This window comes from Micropterus salmoides, unplaced genomic scaffold (assembly GCF_014851395.1).
Source record: "Micropterus salmoides isolate LMB-PRFRI ecotype aquatic unplaced genomic scaffold, ASM1485139v1 Ms_hic_scaffold_1115, whole genome shotgun sequence".
In the NCBI taxonomy this organism is placed as follows: domain Eukaryota; kingdom Metazoa; phylum Chordata; class Actinopteri; order Centrarchiformes; family Centrarchidae; genus Micropterus; species Micropterus salmoides.
The window spans coordinates 12,501-25,863 of record NW_024040170.1 but is presented as its reverse complement, the minus strand read 5'-3'; the positions used below and the strand labels follow the sequence as shown (position 1 = coordinate 25,863).

The window sequence follows — 13,363 nt, the reverse complement described above, 5'->3', positions numbered from 1 at the left end:
CCTGAAAGTAAACATAAACATTTTGTTTCCTTTCTTAAATTAACTAAAAATGTATCTGTATACAACCCATAATAATGGCTGAGATATATTCCACAACGTTACTGTATGAAGAAACAAACTAAAAACAATCTAAAGCATCTATACAAGGCTTTTACCAGGAGGCAACAATTGCCTGTCCCAAATGAGTCTGGTCCAGGCACTACTGAAGATTTAGTATCAGCAATCCATTATTGGCAGATTAATCTAATAACAACTGGTTTTCAGGCCAACTGTCAGAATACATGGCAGTTTTGATGAGCTAATGGAACATGTTCTAAGACAAATTTCAGTCCAGTGGAACATGGTCAGTCACTTTAAGCTCAGAATAGAGCCTCTGTTTGGTTACGCTTTCCTCTTTTCATCAGCAGCAGCTTCCCTTCGTGTCTCGGGGTGCACGCTCCTCCAGGTTGGCACCATCGGATTCTGTCAAGACAAACATTTATTTTATACTTGTTTACACGTTTCCAGTATCAACATCTTTGCTTGTTGGCGCATTAGGAGTTCGCTCATTACTTACTGATGCTATTTCCATGTCCGATGCTAACAGGCATCCCATTCTCCATGTCATTAAGAATGCACTTCTCAAAGGACAAAGCTGCCACCCTGAAGAAAAACCCCTGCACATTCTCCCCTGGAAATAGGAAAAAGTTTATTATTATTAAGTTTATTTTAATAATAACTTAATATTTCTATAGCGTATTTCAAGGGACCCAATGTCGCTTTACACATTACACATAAAAAAACACATGCACATACAAAATACAGGCCTCAGTAAACAGGTGCGGTTTAGCATGTTTTTGTTTTTGTTTTTTTTTAAGACTCCAGAAAGGGAGCGTTGCAGATCTCTGAAGGGATGGAGTCTCAAAGGGTGGGGGCTACGACGCTGAAGGCTCTGTCCCCAAAGTCCACAGATTCTGGGATTAGGTGTAGGGATGGGAAAAGGTCCAGTAGGTACTGGGGGGCAATGGCATGGAGGAATTTATAGGTGAGGAGGAGGATTTTGCAGTTGATGCGTTGATGTTGACTTGAGTATGGGAGCCAGTGAAGGTGAGTAAGGATTGGGTTGATGTGGTGCCAGGGCCTGGTGTGAGCTTAACCCCCTCACACGAGTTCTGCACATATTGGAGTCTGTCCAGGACTTTGCTCGGTGCCCCGAACTGGACACCACTGCAGAAGGCCAAGCAGGATGTATGAAGTGACTCTGCCAGAGAGTTCGAGAGTGAAGGCCAGAGTCTGGAGATGTTCTTGAGGTGTTAGAAGGCAGATTTAGTGATGAGTTTGACTAAAATGAGACGGTGGAGTCCAAAATGACACCCAGGTTGTGAGAGATCTCCGACCCCCTTTTCTCCGCTGTTTTGACTGCTTAAATCTGGGATAACTGTGACGATTGCGAATAAGAGGGAATACATTTCGTACGATAAAGAAGATGGGGAATCAAAAATGCAAAACAATGGAAGGTGAAAAGCCTGATTACCTGTTTTTATTTTCCATTTAATTCTTTTATTAACATTTTACACTGTAACTTTCTCTGTTCTGCTTTTCAGGGTAAGATTTCTTGCTTTTTGAAACTTTTAAGTCGGTTCCTCCTCTCTCAGAAGTCTTAACAGGGCATCTCTAGTATAGTTCGCCGCTGTCTGGTGCGTCCTGGCAGGGCTGAGTAGAGCTGAAGGTTTTTTTCTCTGCTGTTTTGACTGCATTTAACGAGATTGTAGCGCAACCAATCTGGATTCACAGTGACAACTGTGAATAAGTAAGTAATATAATAAACATTGTACTAGGTTTGACTGGTGAGAGAGATGGGAACTAAAAAAAGCAAAACAATGGAAGGTGAAAAGCCTGATTATTCGTAACTCATTAGACTTGAGTTATGAATAATCAGTGACAAATAAAAATTAACCCTGTTTTTATTTTCTATTTGACTCTTTTTTTTAATTGTATATTGTTATTTTTATATTTCCCTATGTTGCTTTTAAGTTTTATGTAAAGCACTTTGAATTGCCTTGTTGCTTAAATGTGCTAAACAAATAAACTTGCCTTGCCTCTGGAGCAATTAGCACTAGCTCTGTTCTGCTGTTGACTTTGAGTAGATTATATTACAACCAGATTTTTATTTCATTCAGGCAGTTAACAAGAAGTGAAAGATACAGCTGTGAATCGTCATTATTGTATATATATGTTATCTTAACATACGATACAGCACGAGTGTGAGCTCTTGATTTTACCTGTTTTAGCCGAAACAGCCCAAAACTCTGCATGCATTTCTGTTGCTATCCTGATGGCATCTTTTTCTGTCCTCTGCCTTTCGTCTAAGGGCTTCAGAACAATACAGTTTAGTACTAGAAGAAAACTGTGTATATAAAAAAAAATATATACACACATATATTCTGTATATAATATAAAATACACTCACCAGCAGGTCACTCTTAGCGCCAACCAAGAAGATGGAACAGGAGTCAGGCTCATTTTCTCTCAAGGCCTCGTCCAACCACTGGCTATGAAAACAAAACAAAAAGGTTTTACATTGTGCACGGTGCAACACTTGCAGCTGATATTAGAATATTAGAATTTTACTGTACATATACAGTAAAATTTCCTTTGCCTTTTAAGCATAGTTGCTGATTCAAAAGCTAAATTTTGCTGTTTCCGGAATGTGATTAAGACCAACAGTTGAAATATGTATAATAGTATAATAATAATAATAATAATAATAATAATAATAATAATAATAATAATAGTCTGGTTCCAGATCTCTGAATCAACACTGACATCTCCAGTTTGGTCAGCAAAGACAGTCTGATTATCAGGCTAAAGATCTCTGACTTATACATGACATTGTACCTAGAATTCATCACTCTAGTTCTGAGGTCTTCAGACTTGGTTGCTGTCTGTCGCCCCAGTCTTGAAGGGCTGCTAGTGTTGTAGTGCTCGAGACCGGTCTTAAGACCACTTTTTGATGGTCTTGGTCTCGTCTCGGGAATCGACTGCTTTGGACTCGGTCTCGGTCATTGAGGACTCAGAATTTTATTTCAAGACCATCACTTTGGGCATATCAGTAAATTGCTTTTGCGTTGTCTGAATTATTTGTTTGATTGGATGTAAAACGTATTGTTTCTAATGCAACCAATAAAGCTAATTAAAAATGTGTTGTTCCCGTTAACGACCGCCCTGTTCTTGGTCTTGACTCGGTCTCACCCTCCCTCGGTCTTGGTCTCGACTTGGTCTCAGCCCCTAAAAGTCTCGGTCTTGACTCGGTCTCGCCCTCCCTCGGTCTTGGTCTCGACTTGGTCTCAGCCCCTAAAAGTCTCGGTCTTGACTCGGTCTCGCCCTCCCTCGGTCTTGGTCTCGACTTGGTCTCAGCCCCTAAAAGTCTCGGTCTTGTCTCGGTCTCGCCCTCCCTCGGTCTTGGTCTCGACTTGGTCTCAGCCCCTAAAAGTCTCGGTCTTGTCTCGGTCTCGCCCTCCCTCGGTCTTGGTCTCGACTTGGTCTCAGCCCCTAAAAGTCTCGGTCTTGTCTCGGTCTCGCCCTCCCTCGGTCTTGGTCTCGACTTGGTCTCAGCCCCTAAAAGTCTCGGTCTTGACTCGGTCTCGCCCTCCCTCGGTCTTGGTCTCGACTTGGTCTCAGCCCCTAAAAGTCTCGGTCTTGACTCGGTCTCGCCCTCCCTCGGTCTTGGTCTCGACTTGGTCTCAGCCCCTAAAAGTCTCGGTCTTGACTCGGTCTCGCCCTCCCTCGGTCTTGGTCTCGACTTGGTCTCAGCCCCTAAAAGTCTCGGTCTTGTCTCGGTCTCGCCCTCCCTCGGTCTTGGTCTCGACTTGGTCTCAGCCCCTAAAAGTCTCGGTCTTGACTCGGTCTCGCCCTCCCTCGGTCTTGGTCTCGACTTGGTCTCAGCCCCTAAAAGTCTCGGTCTTGTCTCGGTCTCGCCCTCCCTCGGTCTTGGTCTCGACTTGGTCTCAGCCCCTAAAAGTCTCGGTCTTGACTCGGTCTCGCCCTCCCTCGGTCTTGGTCTCGACTTGGTCTCAGCCCCTAAAAGTCTCGGTCTTGACTCGGTCTCGCCCTCCCTCGGTCTTGGTCTCGACTTGGTCTCAGCCCCTAAAAGTCTCGGTCTTGTCTCGGTCTCGACTTGGTCTCAGCCCCTAAAAGTCTCGGTCTTGACTCGGTCTCGCCCTCCCTCGGTCTTGGTCTCGACTTGGTCTCAGCCCCTAAAAGTCTTGGTCTTGTCTCGGTCTCGACTTGGTCTCAGCCCCTAAAAGTCTCGGTCTTGACTCGGTCTCGCCCTCCCTCGGTCTTGGTCTCGACTTGGTCTCGACTTGGTCTCAGCCCCTAAAAGTCTCGGTCTTGACTCGGTCTCGCCCTCCCTCGGTCTTGGTCTCGACTTGGTCTCAGCCCCTAAAAGTCTCGGTCTTGTCTCGGTCTCGACTTGGTCTCAGCCCCTAAAAGTCTCGGTCTTGACTCGGTCTCGCCCTCCCTCGGTCTTGGTCTCGACTTGGTCTCAGCCCCTAAAAGTCTCGGTCTTGTCTCGGTCTCGCCCTCCCTCGGTCTTGGTCTCGACTTGGTCTCAGCCCCTAAAAGTCTCGGTCTTGACTCGGTCTCGCCCTCCCTCGGTCTTGGTCTCGACTTGGTCTCAGCCCCTAAAAGTCTCGGTCTTGTCTCGGTCTCGCCCTCCCTCGGTCTTGGTCTCGACTTGGTCTCAGCCCCTAAAAGTCTCGGTCTTGACTCGGTCTCGCCCTCCCTCGGTCTTGGTCTCGACTTGGTCTCAGCCCCTAAAAGTCTCGGTCTTGTCTCGGTCTCGCCCTCCCTCGGTCTTGGTCTCGACTTGGTCTCAGCCCCTAAAAGTCTCGGTCTTGACTCGGTCTCACCCTCCCTCGGTCTTGGTCTCGACTTGGTCTCAGCCCCTAAAAGTCTCGGTCTTGTCTCGGTCTCGCCCTCCCTCGGTCTTGGTCTCGACTTGGTCTCAGCCCCTAAAAGTCTCGGTCTTGACTCGGTCTCGCCCTCCCTCGGTCTTGGTCTCGACTTGGTCTCAGCCCCTAAAAGTCTCGGTCTTGACTCGGTCTCGCCCTCCCTCGGTCTTGGTCTCGACTTGGTCTCAGCCCCTAAAAGTCTTGGTCTTGTCTCGGTCTCGACTTGGTCTCAGCCCCTAAAAGTCTCGGTCTTGACTCGGTCTCGCCCTCCCTCGGTCTTGGTCTCGACTTGGTCTCGACTTGGTCTCAGCCCCTAAAAGTCTCGGTCTTGACTCGGTCTCGCCCTCCCTCGGTCTTGGTCTCGACTTGGTCTCAGCCCCTAAAAGTCTCGGTCTTGTCTCGGTCTCGACTTGGTCTCAGCCCCTAAAAGTCTCGGTCTTGACTCGGTCTCGCCCTCCCTCGGTCTTGGTCTCGACTTGGTCTCAGCCCCTAAAAGTCTCGGTCTTGTCTCGGTCTCGCCCTCCCTCGGTCTTGGTCTCGACTTGGTCTCAGCCCCTAAAAGTCTCGGTCTTGACTCGGTCTCGCCCTCCCTCGGTCTTGGTCTCGACTTGGTCTCAGCCCCTAAAAGTCTCGGTCTTGTCTCGGTCTCGCCCTCCCTCGGTCTTGGTCTCGACTTGGTCTCAGCCCCTAAAAGTCTTGGTCTTGTCTCGGTCTCGATAAACTCTGGTCTTGGTCTTGACTTGGTCTCGGTTTGGTTGGTCTTGACTACAACACTAAAGGCTGCAATAGGTTTAACAAGCCACCAGATGTCACTGTGTTTGCTGAGTAAATGTTCTTCTTTTGGTATTGAAGATCACACTCAGTTGGCATTGTCTTGTGGCATGGATTCAGATCTAGCAGATTTGTCAACTAATCCAACCAGCATAGTTTAGTGAAAATAGCTTTCAAGATTAGCAATGCTGTTTACGCTAAATTCCCACCCAACCTATATTAAGTTACTTAAAAATAGTAACATTTCTTTGCCTCTTTTTAGGTGGCAAGAGTGAAAATTAGTCGTCCTCAAAGTCTGTTGTGTTGTATAACGAAGATATTTTATTTACTGACCAGGGACAACAGATGAAAATTAGCATGTTGAGCTAACTCTGGCTGGTTGATTAATGAGCACTGTCCCTTGTCAAATGCACAAATAAATAAAATAAATGAAATGAAGACAGTTAGAGAACCATTAAATACAAGTGCATGAATTTTAGACTTTCAACAACTGTAGAAGAAGCCCGCTGTAATGTAATAATCAGACCTACCGTGTATGATCTAGGGACTTAATGTCTGCCATGTCAAAGACGGTGATAATGACTGGAAAGGATGAACAAGAAGTTTCAGCATCATTCGTTTACATATAAAATGGTCTCACTTAGCATCAGACACACAACCATCTTTTAGTTATAACAACAACTTCTTACCCTGAGTGCCTCTGTAGTATGCAGAAGCGATGCACTTGAATTTTTCCTGCCCAGCAGTATCCCAGCTGTAAAATTTAAAAAAGTTAACATAAACGGCAAAAACACATAGAGTTACATGTATGCAGGATTTAAAATCAAACTACTCACATCTGAAGGGAGAAAGGTATTCCAGATATCTCAAACCTCTCGATCTCAAAGTCCACACCTATGGTGGCCTTGTAGTCTCTTTCAAATACGTCTTTACAAAACCTGAAAACAACACAAACACAACAAGTTGGTTTAGTTTTTGTCCATGGTGCTGAAAACCCACCGCAACAGTCACAGATCTGTTTGATATTCAGTTTCCTTTTTTTCGTGGTGATGTAACTCAGCAAAAAAGAAAAGAAACGGCCCTTCTTCAGGACGCTGTATTTAAAGATCCAAAACCCTTTACAGATCGTTATGGTATAGGTGGGTAAACAATGTTTTTAATGCTTATTCAATGAACCATAAACAATCAATGAACATGCACCTGTGGATCAGTCGTTAAGACACTAACAGCGTACAGACGGCAGCCAATTAAGGTCACACTTTGAACACTAAAGAGACTTCTCTGCTGACTCTGAAGACACCAAAAGAAAGATGCCCTCGGCCATCTGCGTGAGCGTGCATTTGGCATGCGGCATGAGGACTGCCGATGTTGCCAGGGCAATAAAATGCTGTACTGCCAAAGACAGCGCTACAGGGAGACAGGAAGGACAGCTGATCGTCCTCGCAGTGGCAGACCACATGTGGCAACACCTGCAACGGGACCACAGGGCCACAGCAGAGACACATTTTTCCATTTCTGTTAATCCCAGGTCTTTTGTCTTAGTTGTTGATTCTTTTTATGTTCATACAAACATTAACACTTAACAATTTAGCTGAAAATAAAAGCAGCTGTAAGTGAGAGGAAGTTTATTTTGGGGTTGAGAGCCTCCAAAAAAGTCACACGATAAATCGGATTGTTTGTGAGATGATCAGCAAGATAGGAAACAATTCTGCTGCACAAATTAGTCCTGCACCTGTAAATAACTTTATAATATTTACAGCTTTAACCTCTAAAAAGTATTCTAATAATAACAATCTGAGAGGAAAACTTGATGGGGGTCATAAGCCAAAAAGGTTAGAAACCAATGACCTATAAGAACTTTTCTTCACTGTAAAATAGATCTGATTTTGATATTGTCATCAGTTATATAGATTATGTCTTAATTGGCTACTTTTGTTTTATTTATTTATTTATTTAAACAGATAAAACAGCCTAACTGCAGACAAAATGACATAAGCACAAATAAGAACATGAGCAATGACAGCATGTTGCCAAAGTACCTATTAATGAGGCAGGTCTTCCCCACATTAAGGTCTCCGACAACCACCACTTTTGACATTTTCTGTCGGTCCCACCTTTAAAGAAGACAGCAGATTTTTTTTTTGTTAGATACAAATGGTTTGAATGGGATGTAAAACTAAGAACGCTGAATGCACACAAAGCGGGAGACTCACGGCTGATGCCTTGCGGCTCTGTCTTTACAGGCTGCTTTGACCTGAATGTCCCAGTCTGTCTTCAGCTGCAGGGAGGTCTCAGGCATGTAGCACTAAAAAACAACAGGAACGTGTACAGTCAGCATTGATTCTGCACATCACATACCTGTTATAACCAAAATACAGTATATAAATCCACAGTCATGCTAGAGGATCTGTGAGGCGGTACTTGGAGCTAAACGTTAAGCATGCTAATGTGCTAACAAGCTGAGCAGGTGCTGTGTTCACCATGTTCACCGTCTAAGTTTAGTTGTTATATTGGTAACAAGTATTAATTTAAAATATACACAAAGTACAGCTGAAGCTAATGGGATATAATTAGCTCTGCAGGCATTTAGTCATAAACCAAACTAAATATTAAAGGAACTAAAAGGCTGACTTGGTGACGGCAATTCAAAAATTCAAAGTAAAGGGATCAATGAAGTTTCATGGCTGTCATCTATTTGTTATTGATAAAAGAAAGTTTAAGTCATACCCCAAAGTCAGAGGGATTGATCTTCTGGGGGATGGGAATGTATGTTCAGTAAATATACAATAATGTACAGGTAGTCAACAAGCACCTTGCTGGTTACTGTACTGTAGGCAAAAACAGGGCCAAACACTTCTCTGTCCTACTATCAGTACTACCTTGTTCTCGCAAGATTCAGCATCGTTGATTTAAGATTTCAAGACCATTTTAACGTTATCTTTACGAACAGAAAACTACCTCGCACATCTATAATGTGAGACAGGTGCGTCAGAGGGTGACGAGCAGGTCAAAAGTTGCAAAGAAATCTTTTTTTACATTACTATTTTATTATGTTATATATTTTTGTGATTGCATTCATTATACAGAAATCTACATCCATCTATTATAGATCTCTCTGTTACGATATATTATTGCTACTATTAAATACTATTGTTGTATTTAAGCTTAATCTCGATCTACAGTACTGGACTTGACGCAGACAAACAAGTCTCCTCCTACAAAAGATGGCTTGTCCCTACGTTAACACCGTTTGCCTAATGAAGGTCAAGTACCGGATCATTGCCAGCTAATAAATTTATTTTTGTGCAGGAGTTTCTTTGTTTAAGTTCTTCATTACAAAATGAAAAAGATATCAATCCTGACCTATCAGAGCATGAGTAGATGACTAAAGAAGAACAGCAAAAACAAGAAGCTAAAACAGAAGTTATGATTGAACCATTTGAGACGTCGAATCTTAACACAATTAAAATATTTTAGGACTTCTATTAGCTCTTACTAGTATGTATTGTCAGTTGTAGATCTGTATTTGATGTTCTGTTGATGCTTGTATGTTGTTCCTCAAATGTAAGTCGCTTTGGATAAATGAGTAAATGTAAATGTAAATGAACAGCCCATCATTACCCTGCGCGCGGTGACCTGACACTGTTTACCAGGGAAGGTTGGGTAGAAGTCACACTTTTCCAATAAAGATAACATCCTCTAGACCGGCGCTGCTACAATTTTAACCACAGTGATCCCACAGTTTTTTTTCCTTTTCCTGGACCTGTATAAAACTGGAGCAGACCGTTGTCACCACAATATATTGTCATAAAAATGGATGTACCTTTGGGAATTCCCAGATGACCCTGTCTCTGCAGATGGGTGGTGGGAACGGCATTCTCCCATTCCTGTTGTCCTGCATGGCAGCCTGCGAGAGAATATGTAACATGAGTCAGCTTTATCTAATTCAGGCTAACACCATGTGTGTGTGTGTGTGTGTGTGTGTTTCATATGTTCTCTGATGCAAATACAGCATTTAGACTAGATCAGGTCCCAAATTCTGATTCTCATTCAGCATCATTATCTGCATACGGTCACCTAATGAAAATGGTCAGTGTTCATTTCATCCACATAACCTTTCACTGTGTGAGTGAGTGTTGAAGACTGGACATTATAAATACTGCTATTCAGGCTATTATTTATTTAGAAGATGCTAGTACGGCTGCATCATTGTGAAGTTATCCAGTACAACACCGGAAGTGAGGTGACTTTGCCTTTAAAATAAAAGCAGACAGACAAAAGTCGAGCTAATATCTATGAAAGTATATTCTCAACCCTACATTTCTTTATTACCACATTATGTTGTGTTTTTGTAGCCTATTGATTTAGAATGAATTTGTTTATTTCGGGTTTACATTATATTGTACAAAGAATGACAATTATTGTTAATATGCAGTTTACAAAAATCTTATCCATGTTTACATCAATCCATTTCACACAATTAACAACTGAAAAAAGGAATAGGCTGAAGTGCAAGGCTTATTTTTGCCTATCCTACTAGAATGCAAAATAACAGCAACAGGAAAGAACAAAACTAAAGAAGAAACTAAAAAAAGAAAACAAAATGAAATAAGTGTAAATTGTAATACACCTAAATTTTAAGGCTTTTTTGAAACTCCATACTGTAACTCCCAAAGCTGAAACACGTCTGTATTTTACATTGGTCCTCAGTTTACGTGTTTCAAATATGAACAATCCTTTTAAATTATACTTTCCCTTTCTTAATTTAAAACGTTTTTTCAATACAAACTGGAAGGCTTCTATTTTTAACTCCATAAACTATTTTCAGTGTTTTTGAATCCACAATATCTAAAATCTTCCCTGTGCATGACCCTACAAGTTATTGGTTAGTAGATTCACATAAGCCCACTTTATTTATTATTCTAATAATTTTTTTCTGATGTTTAATTATAGGGTCAATATTTGTTTTATATGCATTTCCCCAAACCTCAACACAATATGATATATATGGAATTTTCTATAATAAAAACTGCATTAGCTTAAATTCAAGGGCGTCACTTTCTGCTGAAAAGTGGTGGGGACATTTAAGGGCTCAGATTAGGAGTGCAGTGATACACTTGCTCCCCAAACGTAAACAAAACAATAAGATATTAGAACAAATATTCACTACTGTAATATATGATTTGGGAGGTGTTGGGGTCCTCCCCCAGAAGATTTTGAGCATTAAACACTTAATTTCCTGCATTTTGGAAACATTTTCCGGACCAATTCATGGTTGAAATGTCTTTTATATATATAAAGGGAAACACAAAATTCAGGTGTAAGGTGACAATACAAAATATAAAAATATAATGTAGTAATCAGCAACTTCTTTTACTTTCTTAGACAATTCACATTCATTTATTAGATATTTCCATTGCATTGCATGTTTCTTATTGTGCAAATAAACCTTTCTCAAAGCATTCTCATTTGTTAATTAACATTTCTTGCTGCGAGCAATTTATCAGAGCCATTTTAACAAATACTTTCAAAAAGTGATGGGGACAAAAACGTCCCCAGTGCAAATGACACCTAGGCTTACACCTGGATCGTTGCTACGCAAGCATAACAGTTTTAATTTGAAAGTCGTGAACGGAAGTCACATTTTGTTTGCAACGTTGCAGCGACAGACAGATCCCACAACCAACGCCACTTACTACCTGTTATTTCACAAGTGTTTCTTATTTTTATTTTCCAAATGGCACTCTGTCACACTGTGGTTCAACTCGCTATGACTGGCGCACGGCTTGTATACTCACCACAGATGTAACTACGTGAAATATCTCCTCTGTCGCTCTGCAGCTTTTAGTCGCACGCTGCTGTTTGCGAGCCCGGACGCTGTTTGATGGGGGACTCGTTTCCATGACAACAACACCCTTGCCCATACAGTCCTTATCAAAGCAATAAATAGTTTAATTTATTATTGTAATATGCCAATACTGTACAGAAATAAGACTGCTGATACCATAACATCCAGATAAGAAAGAAAGAAGTAATTATTCCACTCCATTGTATTTTTTAGCTGGTGAATGAAGGAAATCTATCAGCCACTTGCATATTTCACCAGCATTTGGCCTGTTGCTAATTTTGTAACTGTCACCCTGCAAGACAAGACATTCAACTAACTTCACAAGTTTTATAAATGAAGTTGGTTTTTTTTTAAAGTGCGAAATCACCAAAAAGAGATGGTCCCATTACACCGAAATAAAATACAAAGGAGCATGGAAAAATACAGAAGACACATGAATTAAATCAACAACAACAAAAAATATTTAATAACTAAAAGTTTGCTCAATCTTCCCCAAACTAAATGCCTTTTCTTAAAACAGAAAAGTGTAGCCTTAAAAGTGGTGAATTGGGACATAGAGGCGCTTATATATTGTAACTTAATATCTATAATTACAGGTAAGAAAGACCCCCTTAAGTGTTGTTTTGAGGCTTTTAGGGGGAGAGGTCCAAGTCTTAAATAAGATAAAAAATAAAAAATGACCAGTCGGCACCGTGATTATAATAATAATAATAATAATAATAATCTTTATTTGTAGAGCACTTTTCAAAAACAAGTTACAAGTGTAAAGATTAATACGTGGTTGTAACTACGCCCATTTAATTACAATGCAATAATGTCACTTGAACGCACCTCCGGTCATGTGGCGGCGACGGGCGAGAAAGTCAAACGAAACTTACCGAGAAAAATTAAACAAGTGAGTAAAAAGTGTCTCAACTGGCTCTCGACGGCGCAGTTTATTTATTCGCAGTAAGCCATGTTAAAAAAACCCATTTTTCTTGACAATTAGTTTTAGTATTTGGGGATGAAGAGAACACAGGTAATGTTGACGTTACCTTAACGTTACTCGACGCTAGCTAGCTAGCTGCTCGGCTAACGGTAATGCGTCATGCTAGCTAACCTACCACGAGGTTTTAAAATGTTTGCGGTAATGTTAAGACGTTTTAGTGGACAACTGGATTTACTTATACTAAGCAAACTTGTCACACACATTCCTTATAAGATAATATTCCCAAATTAGCGTTATACAGCGTTAAAAAAAAAAAATCACCAGTGTAACGTTAACCGCATTAACAGGTAAGTTAACCATTAAGTAGTCACTAAAAACGGTCTATCTATCTATCTATCTATCTATCTATCTATCTATCTATCTTGTAAATACAATTTTTTACAATTGTTTATTATGTTGAATCAGAAATGCATGTTGTGAGTAGCTTTAGTTATGTGTTATTGTTGTGTTTTCTGCACAAGCGAGCTACATAAGCTAATTTATGTTGTGTTAATAGTCGTGTTTGATTGTGAATGTTGAATAAGGCTGTCTGAAACTGGACACCAACATGAATGTATTTTTTTTTTTCTCTCCCAAAATAGCATCTTTTGGCAGAACCCAAAGAGGGATGACCTTTCCTAGACACTTCATACTCTACTACTCCATCCTAAAGAGTGAGTAATCCCTTTTGAGTTCAAGTTTTATGTTCATTTCTCTGACATTTTGCCGTGTTGCCTCCCAGGTTTTGCTTTCCTGTTGCGTTGGCGTTAGATTAGTGTTGTAGGGAGGACACGTTTGTTGTTACACAGATCAAGTAAAGTCTATTATAGGCTGTGATTTGTT

General features: G+C 41.2%; 1 protein-coding gene across 1 annotated transcript; it reads right to left on the bottom strand.

Moving 5' to 3' along the window:
• Positions 1 to 244: 244 nt before the first annotated feature.
• On the bottom strand, positions 245 to 11,563 carry LOC119898419 (ras-related protein Rab-36-like). The gene is made up of 11 exons (XM_038712596.1): positions 11,504 to 11,563; positions 9,529 to 9,612; positions 7,919 to 8,010; positions 7,745 to 7,819; positions 6,542 to 6,643; positions 6,395 to 6,459; positions 6,236 to 6,287; positions 2,450 to 2,531; positions 2,262 to 2,352; positions 557 to 670; positions 245 to 462 (listed from the first exon to the last, which is right to left on the bottom strand). Exons 2-11 carry the CDS (start codon positions 9,604 to 9,606, stop codon positions 401 to 403), a joined length of 813 nt encoding a protein of 270 aa, XP_038568524.1. The 5' UTR covers positions 9,607 to 9,612; positions 11,504 to 11,563; the 3' UTR covers positions 245 to 400.
• Between the last annotated feature and the right edge of the window lie 1,800 nt (positions 11,564 to 13,363).